The 21,871-nt window shown below is 43.5% G+C and overlaps 1 protein-coding gene across 1 annotated transcript; it reads right to left on the bottom strand.

Annotated features, from left to right (window-relative positions):
- Positions 1–341: 341 nt before the first annotated feature.
- Hykk (hydroxylysine kinase) lies at positions 342–21,697 on the bottom strand. The gene is given in 5 exon segments (NM_001106823.1): positions 342–1,578; positions 7,856–8,039; positions 17,820–17,959; positions 18,477–18,827; positions 21,105–21,697. Coding segments are annotated over 4 exon segments (1,131 nt in total). The 5' UTR covers positions 18,823–18,827; positions 21,105–21,697; the 3' UTR covers positions 342–1,117.
- Between the last annotated feature and the right edge of the window lie 174 nt (positions 21,698–21,871).

Raw genomic sequence — 21,871 nt, 5'->3', positions numbered from 1 at the left:
TTAAAACATGTGGATTATTTAAAATATGTGAATATGTGTGAGGTGGTGAGCACCTTTAATCCCAGCATTTGAGAGACAGCAACAGGATCTCTGTAGATTTGGGAGTTCAAGGCAGCCAAGAAACTCTGCCTCCAAAAAACAAAAACAAAAACAAATTAATATAGCTATACATATGTATTCTTTTCAAAGCTTAAAAGTCATTGGTTGAAGGACTGGAATAGGTCTTCAGAGACTGATGACAAATCATGTATCATCATGTGTGTTCCTTTGTAAGAGGCAAGCAGGACCTGCACACAGACATGCTGCCGTGGGTGACACGTGTGTGGGTTTCTTTGTTTTCTGTAGTGCTGAGGTTGAGGGTTCACCAGGCAGTACTTTCTTACGTGTAAAAGACGGTCCTAAGAGTGCTGGAAAAGCTAGATCTTCCCTCGCCAATTCATAGAGTGGCTGTTCTACCATTTCAGTTTTAACTCTGCACAAAAATCCTTCATAAATTTGATCTAGGCCCAACGGAGTTTTAGCTAACGCAAACTTTTCTACAGTCACATGTAGTGGCTTGTAATTATTCTAATTAAGTTACAAAAAAAAAAAAAAAAAACGAAACCTGTATATAGTGTCCCACAGGTAGGACTAAAGGAATCCTGTCCCAATCTTTGACTGGTCAATAAAATTACCAGTGACCAATAAAATTACCAGGGCAGAGAGACAGCGGGGGGACTTTTAGGATTCCTGGAGAGGGACAGAGAGGAAGAGAGGATTCTGCCACCATAACGAGGGCATGGGAGACAGGCCACTCGGAAAGATGCAGAAGGGAGCGATTGCTGACAAGTAGGTACACGGGGGAAGCGGCCCAGGAGGGCTGCCCAGCAAGGTCCAGGGTAGCAAAGACAAAATACAGATTTTAGTAAGTACTAACTCAGGTATATTGGAGGGGAGTGTGTGTTAGCCAAGTGGCGTTAGGGAGTGGCCCAGCCATTGACCTGCTTAGGGCATATTAAAAATTAGGCTGTCAGTGTGTGTCTTTCACTTGGGAGTCTGGAGCATTGAGAGTGGGTAGTGATGAGTGGGTGTGCACCCGTCAGGGAGTTTTGAGCACTTTAATTTTTTACCACATCTGTCACATGGAGATCCCAGCTTCATAGGACTTGGCAGTTTCAAACCAGATTTCTTCTACGGCTTTCTTGCCCATGTCAAACATCTGCTGTAAATGCTTCCATCCGGTTTTCGCTGTGATCATGAGGTACTCTTTGTTCTCTGGGTACAGCTGGCAGGAGTATGTGGCCATGACAAGAGACTGACTAAAACGCGCACACACCAGTAAGAACAAAGCATCCCTCTCCACAGCGGTCAGGGGGATCACACTTTCAAACCCCGCGAGGACGTGACCTCCTACTTGTATAGGGCTTGTGCTTTCGATCATCATGTACATGATGGTGATGGCCACTTCAAACACATAGTAGCCATAGCTCATGTCTCCGAAGTCTAAAATCCCAGAGACTTGATACACGGCATCTCCAGAGGCTGACTTGCTGAGGTCTACTAAAATGTTATGGTCATTAAGGTCACCATGATTAATACCTGAAATCAGAAGAGTCATGTAAAAAGTTATTTAAAACGGTAACTCATTTCTACCTTTCTTTTTAAAGCACAGCCATCTAAATAATTTGATGAACAAGCAGAGATAAAAGAACAAACTCTATTTTCTTAAAATAAAGCTGTTTTCCCTGGGAAACACAGACAGAGTTTTGGCTCCTCTGATCTTGCTTCTCACCAGTATAGAGGTTAAGGTGAAGACTTGCAAACACCCAAATGGAGAACTGCTCAAAAGCCAGGGACATTTAATGGAACAGAATTACATTCTTACCACTATAGGAAGGAAAGACTTGCTTGGGCCTTATGCACCTTTAATTATCTCCAGACTTTAAAAAGTTCTGATAAGCCTGGTGTGATGATGCACACCTTTAATCCCAGAGTCAGGAGGCAGAGGTAGACAGATCTCTGTGAGTTCAAGACCAGCCTGATCTACGTAAAGAGTTCAAGGCCTGCCATGCATGGGCAGAGGGGTGCAGGGGTGGGCAGAGAGAGAGAGAGAGAAAGAGAGAGAGAGAGAGAGAGAGAGAGAGAGAGAGACAGAGACAGAGACAGAGAGACAGAGAGACAGAGAGACCTTGTCTCAAAAGCTAAAAATAGACAAATCAGAAAGCGAGAGTGTTTAGAAAGTGTTGTAGCCTTGACATTCAAGAGCACGCTCCATGGCCTTGCCTCGTTGGTCAGAGTAAAGTGGAATTACATCTAGTACAGTTAGCTGCATACGATACAAGCTATGACCCAGGCACGCACAATAGAACCATGTATCAGATTATAATATGTTGGGAGAAGAGAAAACCCCAGACTTGTCTTTATCATGGGCAGTTTGAAAAACACTGATTAAGCTGCTGTCTAGAATTAGCACACCATTTATTCATTCGTTCCCAAGCAACAGACCACTGAGAGTCACCTTTTAATAATGAGGCAATATAGAATTTGTCTTTCTAACTCTGAACCTTTTCTTGAGACAAGATCTGACTCTGTAGCCCAAACTGCCCTGTATCTCATGACAATCTTTCTTTCAGCCACAGTTTCCCATGTGCAGGGATTAGAAGCACCATGCTCAGCTTAACTTGTATATAATTAGGTTTGTCTGGGTTATGCTTAGTTAAAATGTATCACAGTGACTGAGTCCAATGAACATTATGGTAAGTCATACCTCTAAAATTATACATTTCTGGGGTTAGGGATGTAGCTCAGTGGTAGAGCGCTTGCCTAGGAAGCGCAAGGCCCTGGGTTCGGTCCCCAGCTCCGAAAAAAAGAACCAAAAAAAAAAATTATACATTTCTAACATAGAAATAATTCAAAATATATATAGCAAAATTAGAAGAAATACAAGGAAAGAACAGAAAATCCATATGACAGTAGGAGATTAAAGTATGTTTTACTCAATGGTTATTAGAATAAACAGACAAAGGTGACCAGTAAAAGATATGGAAAATTTTAACAACATGGTTGACAAACTTGACTTAATGGACACATACCCCAGTTACAGATATATTTTCACTTTAATCACACGTAGTTTTTTTTTTTTTTACAAAAATGTAGCAAACATTAATTAACTACTTAATTAATATAAGAATAAATATTTGAGTATTATGAAATATGTATGAAGTCATATATATGCATTTATACTGTAAGTATTGTTCAAACTTATAGAGACTAAACACAGGTGACCATTTCAATTCATTAGGGTTTGGGGCTGGAGAGATGGCTCAGGCGTTAAGAGCACATATCACTAAAGACATGATCAGTATGAAAAAAACGAGTAAAGGGGGCTGGAGAGATGGCTCAGGGTCGAGGGCACTGGCTGCTCTTCCAGTGCCCCCAGGCTTCAGTCCAAGCACCCACAAGGGGATCACAACTACTATAATTCCAGTTCTAGAGGATCCACTGCCCTCTTCTGGTCTCTTTGGGAACTGCATGTATGTGGTACATATACATGTAAATAAAACTCATAAATACAAAGTAAAAATAAATAAAATCTCAAAAAATAAGTAATAATAAATGAAAAGCACAATTTTTAACAGGTATGTTAAAAACTTGGTTATAACTACAAAATTTTAGATGAATTAGATAAATTTCTATAAAATACAACTTACTAAATATGGCAAAAATCTATATAGTTCTATATATATTAAAGAAATTAAAGTGCTAATTTTAATAATCTGGGGATTTTTGTTTGAGACAGAGACTCATATATCTGATCTGGTTTTGCACTCACTATGTAGCTGAAGATAAGTCCAAACTCCTGATCCTTCTGTGCTGGGATTACAACTGGGTGCCACCATGCTGGGGTTGCTAATTTTAATACCTTCCCTAAAGAAAAACACAGTATAAAAAGAAAGTATTGTCCTATTTCTAAAATATAAATTTGTTTTGTGAGTTTCTATTTGAGCAAGTGTATGCCACATACATGTAGATGGATGCAGAAGCCAGAAGAGAACCACCGATCTCCTGGGGCTCGAGTCCAGGGGGCTGTGAGCCACCGAACATGGGTGCTAAGAACTGAACTCAGGTTCGCTGGCAGGGCGGCAAATGCTCCTAAGAGCCATCTTGCCAGCCCCACTCTTCTCTCACCATCACCGAGAAAATACAAGAACTTCCTGAATGATCTTACGAGCCTAAGCCCGTATAAGGATATCATAAAGGGTAAACTGTAAGGAGATAGTACTTAGAAGCCATCATACAACATTAGTACACTGAGAAAGGTGATACATAACAAAAGAGAGAGAAGAAAACAGTATAATGACCACATTGGGTTTCAGTTAAGATACAGCCAATATAATTTGACTATCTACACATTTAAGGAGGAAGCAGCATGCATTTTTAAACGATGTCTTAGTGAATACAGGAATACAGGGAGGCTTCCCTTATAAAAGATGTTACCAACAATAACAACCGACTGAAGCAACACCTCAGCTAACAGGTTTCGGTTCAGTTGGGTTTTTTGTTTGTTTGTTGTGTTTTTTTTTTTACTTTTTGTTTTGTTTTGCTTTGTTTTTGAGACACGGTCTCTCTGGTAGACCTGGGTGTCCTGGAGCTCATTATGTAGACCAAGCTGGCCTCTGGGATAAAGGCGTGTGCCACCATGCCTGGCGATCACAGTCAATAGCTAAACACTGGCAGTTGGCAAGAAGACTCAGTGGGTTAAAGCACTTGCAGCACGAGCCTGACAGCCTGAGTTCAGAACTCACAAGTTGTCCCGTGGCATCCACTCAACATACTCCAGCACAGGCATGTCTGAAAACACGTGTACACATGGGTGCACATACACAATAAATAAATAAAATAGTTCAACACCAAAAGAGTTTTCTGGGGTAGAAATGCCAGGATACTTAGTGAGGTAAAACAAATAAAAGGGCTGGTTTACATACTTGTAACCCCAGAGTTTGGTAGGCTAAAGCAAGAGGAGTGTGGGTTCAAGACCAGCCTGGTCTACACAGAAAGAGTGAACCTGAGGGGGATAAATTCTCCTTTATAGAACATTTCAGATGACATTATTGTACACATATAAGTATCTTGGGATAAATTATTTAAATGATATGTTTAATGTCGAGAGCTTGAGATAGATCAGTGGGTTAAAAGCACTTCCTGCTCTTCCACAGGACCTGAGTTTGGTTTGCAGCACCCACGAGGGGTGGGTATTCCAGCCTAGGATGTCTGATACCATTTTATAGCCGCCATGGGTACCTGCATGTGGCACACACACACACACACACACACACACACACACACACACACAAATAAGAAATTTTAAATAAAAGTATGGATGTCTTGGGAGCACAGCACGAAGGTCTATGTGCCCACAGATATTCAGAGAAACCAGAATCAGTGTGCAGAATTGTCTTTCCAATGAGAAAAATGTAAAACCTGAATTTTTCATTCAGAAAGCTGGGAACTGGAAGTGACTGATTGCCTAGCGATCTGCGTTATCTGTTGGGCCAGGCCACAGAAATGTATTACAACCTGACTGGAATAGCTAGTAATAAAATGACCCAGGCTTCCCCAAACTTCCCCAACCAGGATCAGAAGTGGCTAACAGCCCAAATGCTCTCCCTCTATGCTATGTATGTGACCAAGACCAGACAGGACCCTTCCTTAGCCCCTTAGCTAGCACAGGTAGCCTGTCTCTAGAACTCATCTTCTTGGAAGAAACAGCATGAACTCTGAGCTTTGGTGTAATTATGCTTCCTTGTGAACTGGGGATAGTATTACACCAGAAAACTCTTTCCCCAAAAAACTATACTGCGCTGTCTAATATGCCAACAATAAACCGCCTGGCATCAGGCTCTCTAGAAGGTTTGATCCAGGTTGACAAACTCAATCTGAACTGGGCTTTAATTCTTTACTCTTTGTGGTTTGTTTCCCTGCCTGACACCTGCAGAGACCCCCTCCTGGATACAATAAAGTACCATTTTAAAATATCAGCAACAAACCAAAAAAATGGAACATAAAATAAAATATATATATTTTAGAAAAATCAAACAGACTGTTTAAAAAATACATAGTAACCCGGGTTTGAGATATGATTGAGTGGCAGACTACTTGCCTAGAATGTGCAAACTTCCGTAATCGATCTACAGCACTGTCAAAAACATACACAGGGCCAGTGAGATGGCCCGATGGGTAAAGTTGCTCGGTGCCATGCCCGACAAGCTGAGTTCAATCCATGGAGCCACAGAGTAGAAGAGCAAACCCCTTCAAGTTGTTTTTGACCTCCACGTGTGTGCTATAGCACGTGCATCCCAAAATTATTATGCAATTGCCTCTAGCCTCTGATATAAATATATATGTATGTAAATAAAGAAATGTATTTTAAAATTACAATGAGAAACTATTATATAAAATTAGATTGGAAACACATAATCATCCACGTAAGGCAATGGTGAGGTCCTGTCCTGTGCCTCCTCCAAGGGTCATGTCTGGGTTCACGACCCTGCAGCAGTGCTGTTCTAGTACCGAAGACTGGACAGGCATCCCTACTGCCTAGGGCCATGTTGGTGTCTGGGGGCTGTGCAGAGAGGGCCCTACCCCTCACCTGGGCATCATGGGAGAGCTGACTTGCCCCTCACCATCAATAGTACCCTGGAGAGCAGCCATCACCACCACACCCTGCACCTCTTAGAGCAAGCAGTAGAGCTAGCCCTGGTTTTGGTAAATGCAAGCAACTTGGCCCTGAGGTTATGAGAGTGGGACACGTGGTTCTTTGAGAGTGGGAGAGCCAGCCCTGCCCCTCACCAACTGCAGCACTCAGGATAGCAGGTCCTGCACCTTACCTGGACAGCATAGTAGAGCTGGCCCTGGTTGTAGGGGTGGCTTATAACCCACCCCTAAGGGTGTAAGAATAGGAGAGCTAGCTTTGTCCCTTGCCAGCTGTGGCATTGGGCGAGCTAGCTAGGGAAGTGCTGGAGAGCTCGCCCTGGTGGTGTGGGTGGGAGAGCTGACAGGCTGACCAGCACAGCTACCACCCAGGCCTGGATCCAGGACTCTGAGTCGGTCCACCTCAACATCTACCCCATTGATGAAGTAGTAGAGCATGTGAAGGGGCTGATCCTATAATTCCAAAACAGCAGGTTCTCCATGACACAGGGCAACAACAGGATATCCTCGAGGAGTCACAGTGAGAATCCAGTACTCACAGTGTAGCAGAAGGAAACAGACCAATGACTCCTTGCAATGAACTATTGCAATCAAAGAAGTGTGGGCAAAGGATATACTGTGGGACACACTGTGACACACTAAAGTTTTCACAATGAGATTTTTTTTCTTTTGGATGGGGAAGGTTGCAAGGGCAGAGGGCAGGTATGAAGGGATGGGGAGATGAGTGGGATTGGGGTGCATGATGAGAAATTCACAAAGAATCAATAAAAAGTTAAATAAGAAAAGAAAAATGTAAGCATCACAAAGTCAGGATGGCGGTTCAGGGAGAGCGTCTACACCCTGGGATAGTAGCACGAACTACACATACACCCTCTTTTGGGAGCTGCCATTATTTGGTCAAGTTGAACATAAGATTGGTGCAAGAGGGTTTCTGTCCATTCAAGACCAGCCTGGACTGCACAGACCTAACCAGGACAAAAATTAACTTCGAAAACAGCAAACTTATGAATAGTAAAGACAGGATTCTTGTAAAAGTGACATGAACAGACAGGAACATCTTATAATGTCAGAAATCTAAGCCGTACCTCCATGTTTTCTCGACACTGTGAAATTTGCCAATTTAAAGGTTGAGAAAAATACATACTTTGACAGGGAAAATACTCACATTCTCGAAAATGACTTAATTTGGTCATCACTTCTTCCTTGAACAGCTGAATGACCTGTTCAACAATCTCCCGGTTTCGACTTTGGCTCAGGGCACCCATGTAGTTCTCTAGAAGAGGGACGTTTTTCAGATTCCAGATGAAGTTCTCCCGATGAAGAAGATTTAACTTTGGATGGTGGAAGTCCTAAATGAAAAGCAAAAATCCATGACAGAATGTAGCTTAGGCAGTATGATGCTTGCTTAGCATACACAATGCCCTGTGCTTGATCCCTGTTATAAAACTAGGGACAGCAGCATACGCCTATAATCCCAGCATTTGAGAGGTGGATATGGGTAGATCAGAAGTTCAAAGTCATTCTTGGCTACATAGTGAGTCTGGGCCTACCTAAAAAAAAGTATATATTTCATATATATATTTAAGAAATAGACTCTTGACTGTTGGAGGGACCTCATATCTCTATAGCCTCTGTCTTTTGACACATTCTCCCCTCAGAAGGTGCCTATAGGAGACAGATGGCACTCTCTTATGGTAACTGACTTACTTATGGCAACCCATAAAACAACCTGGGCACCATGGGACACATCTGAATATCCAGCCCTTGGAAGACCAATATTTATCTTTCTATAAAATCCATAAAGTAGTAAATCCCTTTTTATTAGAGTAAGACATTATAGTTTTGGGAGCACAGTCTCATTCCATTTGGTCTTCATTGGTGTGAAGACAATTTTTCTTTCTCGTTTTAAGTTTTTTGAGACAGGGGCCTGCATAGCCTGCTCTTGCCTTGAATTCCCCTGTATACGTAAGAATGACTTTGAACTCCTAACCCTCCCGCCCTTACCTTCTAAATGTGCTAGAGTTGGAAGCATATGTTACTGTCAGGTTCATAGACAGGGACTGTTAACCAATATATACTAAAGAAATGGGAGGCTACTCTCAAGAGCATGGTGGCTCATACCTGTAATCCCAACACTGGGGAGGCTGAGACAAAAGGATCACTGTGGGTTCAAGACCAGTCCTGGTAGATGGAAGAGAGTTCCAGGCCAGCCTAGGCTACAGTGAGGGAGTCTGTCTCAAAAACAAAAACCAGGGTCAGCAAGATGGCTAAGTGGGTCAGCATGTTTATTAAGAGATTCGATGACTTGAGTTTTGGTCCCTGGTCCCACAAGGTAGGAGAGATTTATCATTTGACCTTTACACTTCCATACTTGCACTGTGACACACACACACACACACACACACACACACACACACACACACAAAGACAGAGAGAGACAGCGAGAGAGAGAGACAGAGACAGAGAGACAGAGAGAGAGAGAGAGAGAGAGAGAGAGAGAGAGAGAGAGAGGATAAATATATTCCATATTCTTTACCAGTGGATCTGGTCTGAGGTCAGCCCCTTGTCTCTTTTCAGTGCATCTTTCATCACTTGGTCCCACCACTCTGGCCTCTCTGGAGTCCAGGGAGCCTCAAGACCTTCCCAGGAGCCATTCCTCTCTCCCAGGATCCCCTTTTCCACAGTGATATTAGACTCCCATTTCTACTCAGCAAAAAAAGCCTCTGCACAGACTTCTAACCATGTCTTATACATTTTCAGCCCCCTCTCCAGCACCTCACAGCCCTCTGTGGGAAGGTATGCACAGGAGGTATTCATCCCAAGATGGCTCTTCCTCTCATGGAGGTAAGATCTGCCTCTGCACTGGTGCCTATGCCGCGTCCAACTGTGACCTCTAGGGGCATCTGGAACATGCCATGTATTTCTCCCGGAATCCCCCAGGCCTGGACGCTGCTCTGAACACAGCACTCCTGTGCCCTCAGTGCTTGTAGAGCTTCTCCTGCAGGGGAAACCTCTCTAGTTTCTTCAGCTCTTCCTCACAAGACACTATTTTCAGTCTCCTCCCCTTCTGCTGTGTTAAATGCCACTGCAGATCACCAGAGTAGAGAGTAAGCACTGAGCCACCAGGAGCCATGGACTGTGATTCAGAGAAGAGATCATGGTACAGGGAAATTTTTATCTCATGCTGTTCAATGCTACTCAGTTTTTTTAATCTCATACATACATACATACATACATACATACATGTGACTTATTTTTATTTGACGTGTATAGGAGTGGGAGGGTATAAGGTGCATATTTATGTGAGTGCATGTGTTTATGGATATGCATGTGTGTATGCACTTGTAAGTAGAGGCCACAGGTCAATGTCACATGTCATTCCTCAGGAGCCATCCACTTTGTTTTTAAGACAAAGTCTGTCATTGGTCTGGACTGAGCCAATTAGGCTAAGCCAAAGCTCCAAAACTCCTCCTGCCTCTCCCTCCGCAGCCCCAGGGTTCTAAGCCTGCCACTGTGCCTAGTATTTTTATGTGAGTTCTGGGGAGACAACTCAAGTCTTCATGCTTCTGCATGAAGTGTGAAATATCACTTCATTTACTGAACTCTTTCCAGCTTCCACTTTTATTAAGTTTAATTGTCTGTATACATGTGTGTGTGAATGTGTATGTGTGTGTGTATGTGTGTGAATGTGTGAGAGAGAGAGTGGGTGTGTGTGACAGAGTGTGAGTGTGTGTGTATGAGTGTGTGAGTGTGTATATGTGTATATGTGTGTGAGAGTGTGCGAGTGTGTGTGTATGTGACTGTGTGTGAGTGAGTGTGTGTGAGTGTGAGAGTGTGTATGAGTGTGTGTATGTATGTGTGTGAGGGTGTGTATGTGTGAGTATGTGTGAGTGTGTGTGTATGTGTGTGAGTGTGTGAGTATGTGTGTATGAGTATATGAGTATATGTGTATGTATGTGTGTGTGAGGGTGTGTGTGTATGTGCGAGTATGTGTGTATGTGTGAGAGTGTGTGTGAGTGTGTGTGTGTGTGTTTGTGTATGCACACATCTTACGTGGAGGCAGGTGCCCACAGAGGCCACAGGCAGTTGTGAACCACCCATATAGGCACTGGAAACTGAACTTGGGTCCCCTAGAAGAACAGTATATCCCCCGTGGGGCTTAAGAACTTAGTAAACATTGAGCCATCTCTCCAGGTTTTTTTTAAAGTAATTATAACAAACCCAGGTGTGTGAATGTATGCTTAATCCCAGCACTTGGGAGGCAGAAGCAGGAGGATTTTTGTGTGTTTGAGGACAGCCCGATCTACATAATAAGTTCAAAGACAGCCAGAGTATGACCTTGTCTCAAAACAAAGGCCTAAACGTAACACCCTTGTTGGGTTTCCAGTTACAGTCTACCCAGGCAAGGTCTAGAGTTAGCACCGACAGTGCTGGGGCCGCACTCCCATGGCAGCAGTGGAAAGAACACTGGACCGCGTCACGCAGAGCTCCAACTCCCTCTTCTACTTACATCTCAGACCTTAGTTCCTCTAGCAGGAGCGTGCAGACGTGAGTCAGTCACGGACCAAGAGGACACACAGCCGCCATTCGAGTCGGTGCTCCGTCAATACTCTGCTTTGGCCTTGCTTGTTCTGTGGTGCTGGGGATTGAACCCGGGCCTTCCGCACGTGAGGCAAGCACTCTACCCGAGTTACGTCCTCAGTCCAAGAGTGTGTTTGAACATTCAAAACTATGAATTTTGTACCTTATCATCCTGATTTTTCTGGCCTTTATTTCCTTTTGGCTCCTTGCCAAGGATCGGAATTGCTGGGAGTTTAACCAGTGCTCTTTGTTAATTCCTGTCGGCCTTTCTCCCAGTCACTGGCCTCATTCTCTCTCACCAGAGCTGCCATTCCTAAGCACTTTGCTTCCTCTAGTACAGAGCTCAGACCACAGACAGATGTATTCACAGAGTTGCCTGTTTTCTTTTTTCCAGATACTTGAAACACCTGAGCTCAAAACTCCAGCCCATCCGTCACTCAAGTAGTAGTATTTGGTCCTGTCACTTAAGAATGTCTTAGCTCTGGTCCCTATGATGTCAGGACTTCTGTCTACTCTGGAACCCTAGGCCAGGGAAGCTGCTGGAACTTTGAGGGGTCAACTATATCTTGAGCAGTTTGCTCACAGCCTCTAGAATAAGGACAGAACTAAAACATTGCTTGCACAGTATCATAGACACTGCAACCCAGAGAACAAACAAAAGCAAAAACATAACATTTCACTAGTATAAAAGCAGACAAAAGAATTAGTGGAACAGTGTAGAGAAGCCATAAAGAATCCTTAAAAGCACAGTCAAAGTAGTGGTCAATAAGGGTACCATAAAGACACCAGGGAGAGGGTAAAGTTCTTTAATATAGTTCTGGGAAAACTGGATTTCAACATGAAAAATAATGGTATTGGACATTCTTCTTACACCAGATACAAAAACCAACCCCCAAATAGACAAAAGACCCAAATGCCATGATCAGAAATCATAAAACCTCTTGGCAAATGTATTGTCAGTGATTTCTTGCCTATCATACCCAATGCAAAAATAAACAGATGAGATTGCCAAACTAAAAGCATCTGCACAGAGAATACCAACACTGGGCCTGTGGACATGGCTCAGTGAGGTGTTAACAGGCACAGGCCTGGACATAGGAGGATGCCCTGGGGCTTGCTGGCCAGCCAATGGAGACAGTAGGAAAGTTTCAGGCCTGTCTGAAGGGATACCATGGAGGGCTGGTGAGATGGCTGACCAGGAAAGACTTCTGCAAGCCTGATGACTGAGTGTAAGGCCCAGAAACAATATAGTAGAAGGAGAGAACTGATGCCTGTCTGTTGTCCTTGCCTCAGATTTCCACAAATGCACTGTGGTATGAGCGTGCACGCGCGCGCACACACACACACACACACACACACACACACACACACTAAAGAAGAAAGAAAGAAATAAAGAAAGAAGGAAAGAAAGAAAGAAATTTAAATAAGAACAAAACAAAAGATGGAGAGCAATCACTAGTGTCAGCCTCTGGCCTTGACATGCACATACACACAACATGTACATACATGGACACATTCATACATAAACTCAACAATTGATACTTTGAGAAGATGTGGAGAAAGTGCTGGTATGCAGGATTTATAAAGAACTAGTAGGCCTAATAGCAAGAAAACCAATGTAGCTCAATTTCAAAATGAACAAAAGACTGAAACTGAGACATCCAAAGATAACACAAAAATGGGTACGCAGAACCATGGTCACCACAATCACCCACCAGGGAAATACAAACTGGAAGCACTATGTGATATCACTTCCTACCTGTGAGGACAGATGCTGTCAGATGTGTGAGGAATACTAGTGTTGGGAGGGAATGGAGAAAGAGGACCCGTGTCACCCTTGACGAGAATGTTCAGTCATGGTAGAACACAGCACGGAAAGTTATTACAAATAAGTTCTAACCAGAACTGCTATGTGACCCTTAAGTTCAGCCTTCTAGGGGCATGTACCTCAGGGAAAGGAAAATATGACCCTGTGAAAATAACTGTACTATTATGCAATCATTGTAATTAGTCACCATAGTCAGGTTAAAAGATAGAAGGGTGTGTAGGGCAAAGGTTACACTGTAGAAATATTTAGTAAAAGGCAAATTATTCACAGTCTCTGAAGAGTAATGAGAGTGGCAAAGTAGTAAATACTTAAAGCTAACAAGGTGAATGATTTAGCAGCATGAACACCAGGACCTCGGAGAGCCCTCTGTCAGCGTTTTTGGTAAGTGTGCTCCACTGTAGCAGCTGTTTTACTGCATATGCATCTTATAACATGTTGCATATCTTAAATATATCGCAGTACATTTTTAACGGTAAAGGAGAAAGGTGTAAAAGGCACTTATATAAAAAGCATATTTGGAAGATATTTTGAGAATATTATAGAGACAATCTAGATATAATACAGAGAACTGTAATCACTACAAAGGTTTTTCTGAATAAAATTAACATATGAAAAATCTCCTAAAAATATATTTATACCAGGTGTGATGGCCTATACACATAGTCTCAGCACTCAGAGGCAGGGGGACTGCCATAACTTTAAGGACAACCCAGTCTACACAGAGAGTTCCAGGTCAGTCAGCGCTATAGAGCAAGACCCTGTCACGGGGGCTGGAAAGATGGCTCAGTGGTTAAGAGCACTTGATGCTCTTGTAGAAGATCCCAGCATCCACATCCGTTCACGACCATCCCTACGTCTAGCTCCAGGAGATCTAGCAGCCTCTTCTGGCCACCTTGGGCACCTGGCGGCATACACTCATATACACAGATGCAGGCATACACTCATACACATAAACAAATCTCTTCCAGAAAGGGCCCTGTCATAAACAAATAGAAATAAAATAACTATTCAAATTAAGGGTATACTGATATTCTAAGTGGATAGTGCGTGTGTGCGAGTGTATTCCTGGAGGCCAGAGGTCAACATTGGACATCTTCCTCAGTTACTCTTCATTTTATTGTACCTTTTATTTATTTATATTTGTATATGAGCAACATGTGCATGGATATGTTGTGCACACACATACACACACAAACAATTTATGTGCATGTATGTATGTGCACCATGGCATGAGTATGGTGGTCAGAGGAGAACTTGTGGGAGTTGATTCTTTGCTTCTACCGCGTGGGTCTCAGGCTTGGTGGCAAGAGCCTTCACCACTTAGCCATTTTGCCAGACTCTCCATTTTATTTTTTGAGATGAGTTCTCTCGTTGGCCCTGGAGTTTGCCAATTGGGCTAGACTGGCTGGGCAGAGAGCCCCAGGGATCCTCCTGCCTCTGCCTCTCCAGAACTACTCTGCCATTCTTTTGTGTGAATATCGGAATCCAAATTCACATCTTTGTGTTTGTGCCAAAAACATCTTTGCAGAGCCATAAATGACATTTTAATGATTATCCACAAAAGAATTTGAAAATGTTCTGACTGAAATGCCTTACATGTTCACCACCCACAGCTATAAGCAATACAATTTTTTGAATAAGTGAATAGAGTGCAGTAGAAAAAGTTTATAAACATTTATTGAACATCATTTCCAGAGGATGGGATTACTTATTACTTCTGATTTTTCTTTGTATTTTTATTAGTTTTTCTTTTTCTTTTTTTTAAATTTAATTTTATTTTTTTATTTTATTTTATTTTTTTTCGGAGCTGGGGACCGAACCCAGGGCCTTGCGCTTGCTAGGCAAGCGCTCTACCACTGAGCTAAATTCCCAACCCCTTAATTTTATTTTTTTAAAGATTTATTTATTTCATGTATGTGAGTACACTGTAGCTGTCTTCAGACACAGCAGAAGAGGACATCAGATCCCATTACAGATGGTTGTGAGCCACCATGTGGTTGCTGGGAATTGAACTCAGGACCTCTGGAAGAGCAGTCAGTGCTCTTAACCACTGAGCCATTGCTCCAGCCCTTTCTTTCTTTTTTTAAAGATTTATTTATTTTATTTTTATGAGTACATTGTAGCTGTTTTCAGACACACCAGAAGGAGGGCATCAGACCCCATTACAGATGGTTGTGAACCACCATGTGGTTGCTGGGATTGAACTCAGGACCTTTAGAAGAGCAGACAGTGCTCTTAACCGTTGAGCCATCTCTCCAGTCCTATTAGTTTTTCTTTCTTTTTCTTTTTTTTTTTCTTTTTTTTCAGAGCTGGGGACTGAACCCAGGGCCTTGTGTTTGCTAGGCAAGCGCTCTACCACTGAGCTAAATCCCCAGGCCCCCTATTAGTTTTTCTTAAATCATGAATCACCAAAGAGTTTTTTTTCAACCAGAAAAAGATAGGTTATTACTATTTTTGGGATAGCAGGGCAAATTAATACTGTTTAGATGGTCACATGCCTTGACATTTTGGCCAAGAGGAGTAACTGACTTGGTTTGCCCAGTTCTAAAAGTTCAAATACTGAAGACAATTTAAGTCACTAGCATTAAGTAATGAAGACAGACAAGTAAAATGAGCTTGTTCCCCACTCACTACCTTGACAGAGGATTTAGTGCAGAGGGAAGATTCAGTGCAGAGGGAAGCCAGAGGCAACAGCCCAGTGAGCTCAATGAGCTGAAGAGATAGAGCTGAGAGTCCAGGAAGACCAAAGCGGCTAGAGTTTGTAAGACTGACTCCCAAAGATCAGAGCTTCAGAGAGAACACCAAGTCCTCCTTGAGAATTTGATGCATTGGTATACGCTCCACGTGTTAAGTCTGAGGAAAGGACCATCTGAAAGGCTGAAAGGGACTCAATTGTGCACATATGCAAGGCTGGGAAAAGTGTGTGTGGCTACTGACCACCCTGGGAAACATCAGCTTATAGGATATGGGGCAAGAACTCAGAAGGGTTTTTGCATTACATAATTCTTAAAGTAAACCTAGCCCCGGCCCCACCCCACCTATAAGAGGTTAAAAGCAAAATCCAAAAGAGTCGAATGGCTTCCAATCAGCCTAACTACATGTACTCAAAGGAAGTTCCATGACTATCAAGCACAAGAAACATGTAGGAGCTGGACATGGTCATGCGTACCCCAGCCGGGGAAAAAGTAAAGTGGCCTAAATATGTCAACTAAATGGCAAAGACTCTCAGTTTCTTTGTTTTTGAGTTAGAGTGGTAAAACATAGCTAAAGCTGGGCTTGAGTTCTCCTTCCTTAGCCTCCTAAGTGCTGGGACTACAGACAAACCATCATGCCTGGTACACACTGTCAGACTGCACAGTGAACAAACAAGACCCTAAAACCTTCCCATAAGAAACATTTCAGGCACAATGACTGCCACATAAGCAGCGTTCTGTTCTCTTTTCACTGATTTCTAGAAGACTACAAACATGTTTGAGATGGAAAGAATTAACCTCACCTCATCCACCTCTTACTTAATTCTTACTGAACTGCCTCCTGCTTCAGGATGAGACTACCACAGCAAACCTAGGTTAGAACCGCACTTTGCTCAGTCTTTCCCTGGTTACCAACTTAGCACTAAATAACCGCCAAATACAGTTGCAGAGTCTTCTAAACCTCTGGCTCCTCCTCCCAAGTGCTGGGAGATGAAACCCTTCCCTGACTCAAGCCCTTAATCCGTTTTTACTAATTATTGACTATCTGACTACTGAATTAGCTTCCTAGATGTTCCACACCTTTCTGGACCCCAGAGTTCTGTAATTAGTGGGTTTTGCATATTAAGAAAACCTCCCTCAAGGACCCCTGCTGCCTGTAAGATACAGTTCCAACTCCTTACTTTTGAGGGGTGGGAAGGCATGGTCTTACAATGTGCTCTGGGCTGGCACACACTGATGAGACTCCTGTAACAGCCTCCCATGTGTTAGGGACAAACCAACTCCTTGCTGCCATAGAACGTGTATCTCTTAACCTCTGAGCCATCTCTCCAGCCCTAGAATGTGTATCTCATAATCTGACTCCACCATCTATTTTCAGTTTTCTCTCCCGTCTGCCTCGTTTGCAGATCTTATATACTGCAGCCACAATGAATTATCCAGAGGTTCCAGTAGGGCATTCATTGCACTTCCTGCTCTTTCCTCCCCCCACCACCCCCGGAATATCATTCCTCCTGTTCTTTCTGACCCATGCACTCCTAACTTTAGGATCAGCTTGGTGTTACTTTTTAAAACTTCCGTCTCCCAGTGTCCACTGCACAGTGCTAGACATCCAGGAGAGAAGATGAGCAAAGACTCTGGGAAGGCAGCACAGTTGGCAGCAGCTTATCCAGCATGTCCGAAGCCTCATCCCCAATACCAGCCACACTAGACGAGGGAGCACTGCCCATGGCTTCAGCACTCAGGAGACAGAGGCAGGAGGGCCCAAAGTTCAAAGCAGTCTTTGGCTACCCAGTGAGTGTGAGAGTCTGTCTAAAAGACAATGAATAACAAAGCACACCGTTCTTAAGACTCTCACTGCTGCCAGGCATGGTAATGCATGTCTTTAATCCCAGCACTTTCAAGGCAGAGGCAGGAGGACCTCTGTGAATTCGACATTAGTCTGGTGTACATAGTGAGTTCCAGGCCAGCCAGGGCTCCCTAGTGAGACTCTATCTCAAAACAAACAAACAGGACCCCCCAGATCTTACCTCCAGGGCTTTATCCAATCGGGCAGCCAGCCTTCCTATTTCATATAACTGCTGGTGGCTGGTGGCAACCTCAGCAATTGGTCTTCCTGGGAGGTAAGTGAGCATTCTGACCAGGTAGCTTTTGATTTCAGATCCACTGTCTAGATTGAGGGAATGATGCATCCTGTCAATCACTCTTGAAAAAGCAATGAGAACTTGCAGCCTTAGAGTCAAGTGTTGTCCCTGAGATCACATATGTAGCAATGACAAACTGGTGTTTAAGATGCTTGATTGCTAGATTCATGTCCTTTCTATTTCTACTACAACACAGCAGCTGGTCTAATAAATAAAAATACATTCTTGAGGCTGGAGAACTGATTTGCCGTGTGTTTACCTAGCATGTGCAAGGGCCTGGGTCCAAATCCTAGCAGCACATATAATCTTTTTGTGTTAAATAAGAATAGAACATGTCCTCCTAATGTTCACAGGTCCCTTAGTTATTAGCTATTAGGACATTTATAAGCATAAAATGTACATTAGATCTCAACTCAAACCATTTCCAAATTCTATCTCCACTTGGAGTTATGAACTTGTTTTTCACACTGCGCTTCTACCTTTAGCCACAATGCAATGTGATGTAATTCACAATGTAATGTGAATGTCTAGGAAATCTCTTACCAATGGACATGAGAGAGATCGTATTATCCCCTTTAGTTCGGCACACAGAGGCTGTTGGAAATCCAGCTGCTCTCAGAAACATGATGATATGGTTCTGCATTTCAATCAGGTCTGGAGTTTGACTAGACTTCGTGTTGCTTATTTTGAGGACATATTCAACTGGGTCATCTGTAGTCTCTTGGCTTCTTGAAATGTGAACGTGAAAGTTTTGGTCATCATAGCTGGGAAGGGGCTGGATCTTAGACACTTTGAACCCAAATATGGATTCCACCAGTGCAGAGGCTTGTGCCTCAGTAAAAGTGGGCTTGGTAAAAGCCTGTGACTGCTGGTCATCTCCACTTGACATGATGTCTAGAAGAAAATAAGCACCAGGCATATGACAATGTCAGTTATTTGAATGATTATTCCCAGACAGACCACTATTTTCCTGTATCGAGTCTATGCTTCTTGAGTTTTATTTAAACAATCAATCAGTGAATGAGATGAAGAAGCAGATGACCTGGAGCTGCAGGGGTGGGTCCGCAGTTAAGAGCACTTGCTGCTTGTGCAGAAGCCCTGAATTCACTCCCCAGCTTTCACATTGTGTGACTTATATCACCTGTAACTCCAGTTCCAGGAGGGCTCTGACAGCCTTTTCTGGACTCCTCAAAAATCTGCAGTTACATGCACACCATATCCACACAGAGACACTTAAAAATTAGAATAATCTTTAAAAGAAAACAAAGTTGATGTTCTGTCAGGGGATAATGGCCCATGTCATTATAGTCCCAGCACTTGGAAGGCAGAGACTGGAAGACCATTTCAAGTTCCAGGCTGGTTTGATCTACCTAGCAAGCTCTAGAGGGTCTAGGGGAGACCAATATAGAGAGACCGTGCCTCAAATAGAACAAACAAAACAGAAGTAGGTATGTCGATAGATAAATAGAAACCCTTGTGCCACATATTACTTTTTAAATTCCCCTCCCAACTTGAAGGTACAGCTCTGTGGACAAACACAGGTCAGAGAAGCACTTGCTGTCCAACCCAACCTTTCGTCTGTCAACAGAGAAATGTAGGTCCGGACATTAAGAGATGTGTCCCAAACTAATATTCAGTTTCACTGAGACTTCAACTCTGGGGGCTGGGAAGATGACTCACTGCTAATAGATGGTGACCAATGTGCAAGCATGGGGACTTGAGTTTCCGTCTACGACCATGTGAACATCAGGCTTAGTGACACATGCCTGTAATTCTGCGTTGTATTCTTTTGTTTTGTTTTTTTGAGTCAAGGTTTTATGTAGCCCCGGCTGGACTTAGACTTAAACACATTACATAGACTTGACTTTCTGATTTTCCTGCCCCTACCTCCCGATGCTGAGATTACAGGCATATAACACCACACTTGGCTTCTTTGGTACTGGGGATGAAACTCACGGCCTCATGTATGCTAGGCAAGCACTCTCCCAAGTGAATCATGTGCCCAGCCAGCGGTTGTATGCTTGACAAACACTTCTCGTGTTTACCATGCTGACTGGAGTGTTTGCTTTCAGAAACAAATGAAGTCCTTCAGGTGTTGATACTGAACTTACAATCATGAAGACTAAACAGGGCTTCCAAAGAATCTTTGCACCTGGAACTTCTGGAAACTAATACATCCGGTTACACTGCTTTTGACCTTAAGACTATACAAGGGATTTTAAACACCCCTTTTGAATATATATAAAATAAGGTCAGTGCTCAGAATGTAATGCGAACTGAAGCCTTAACTCCGAGATGAAATCCTCTCAGCTCTGAAAGAATGTAAGGGCAGTAACACTAAACGTAATAGGAATTTGATAAGGAGCGGGGTGTGGTGGCACACAGCTGCTATCCCACCAGTCCTACTGAGTTCCAAGCTAGCCTCGGCTACTGTGAGAGACTTTGTCTCAACAAGAAAATATTCTTAAATTTGAAGACTGTTAAAGGCCAATCTCCAGAAAGCATTCCCATGTCCTTAAAGAGGGCTTGTTAATTATCTCTTCGCAGAGTCCTGTTTGCTAAAGCTGGGCAAAGTACTGTTGGCAGGTCTGGTCACAAGACAACATGGTACCAAACAGTTGCTGAACTGTGAAAAGTTGTTCCAGCAACAGCAGGGCAAGCAACCTCTGTAACTTTAGCCACATTGCCTCTAAAGAGTTTAACGAAGAGTTTAGAGCTCATATTTGCTTTTTTGCCGAATATAGGAAGAACTCCACATTCTGAAAGAAAAGACACTGCTACTGCTACTGCTACTGAAAGTAAATACACATAAAGAAAAAAAAAAAGAACTCTTTTTTTTTTTTTTTTTTTTAAACCAGAGGGGCTGGGGATTTAGCTCAGTGGTAGAGCGATTACCTAGGAAGCACAAGGCCCTGGGTTCGGTCCCCAGCTCCGAAAAAAAGAACCAAAAAAAAAAAAAAAAAAAAAACAACCCACCAACCAGAGATGTCTATTTTAATCAAATGTGCTCCGTGTGTGGAGAGGATGGAGAGCGAATCCAAGTCCTATATAGACGGTAGTGTACTTCTTGTCAACACTATTCAGATTGGGGGGGGGGGGGTGTGTGGACCTTACACTCTGCACTTTGTGCACAAGAATAAAAACACCCCAGAAACCAGCCTTTCCTCTCACCTTTTCCTAAAGTGTTACAAAATCTCGTAACTTCTGCCTTAGCACTTCTTCCAGGTCTGTCTTCAGCAACCCTTCTGCTGTGAGCTTCCAAGGTTGGGAAGCAGGCAGTGATATTCCCTGCACTTATTTTCGTAAGTCAACGGTTGGCGCCACTCACAGTTCACAGGCTCCAGGAACTCTACACCGTCGTCTTCCAAGGGCGATTGGAAGCAAGACTCACCTCCAGTGGGTCTTGCTGCGGAGCGAAAGACACCGATGGGAGGGAGGTGGCCCACAGCCGGTTCTCAGCCCTGTGTCAGGTCTAGGGGAGTCTTAGAATGGCTTCCACCCTGCACGCATGCAGGCCCGCCGAAGGTGGGACCCTCAAAATTGCGCACTGAAATCTCAGCAGGGTTGTGGCTGGACAGTGACCTGCCCCGTAAGCATGCAGCGAGTTTGGGGAGCGCAAGGGTCGCCGGAGCCCGCCACCCTCTCTCAGGGATGTCCCCCTCAGAGAGATGCTTGTCTCGCTTCAGCCTCCCCGCTCTTCTCACGCACAATGACCAGACTTCCTGAGGCCGAAGGCTCTCTTCCCTCAGTCAGCAATCGGTTGCTGTGCAGGAGGTGGGCCTGACCCGCCGCCGCTGCGAGCCCGCCTTCCTATTGGCTCCTCCCATATCCCCGCTGCCCAGTCATCACACATTACGGACAACTCTGGCCCAACCCTCCCCAAGCCCCAACAAAGTTCAGAGATCTGGCTTCTGAGAAATCTGGGAAAGTCCTTCGCT

The sequence above is a fragment of the Rattus norvegicus genome, chromosome 8, assembly GCF_021556685.1.
Source record: "Rattus norvegicus strain SHRSP/BbbUtx chromosome 8, alternate assembly SHRSP_T2T, whole genome shotgun sequence".
In the NCBI taxonomy this organism is placed as follows: Eukaryota; Metazoa; Chordata; class Mammalia; order Rodentia; family Muridae; genus Rattus; species Rattus norvegicus.
Note: the sequence above shows the minus strand (reverse complement) of the source record. Positions and strands in the feature narration are given on the sequence as shown.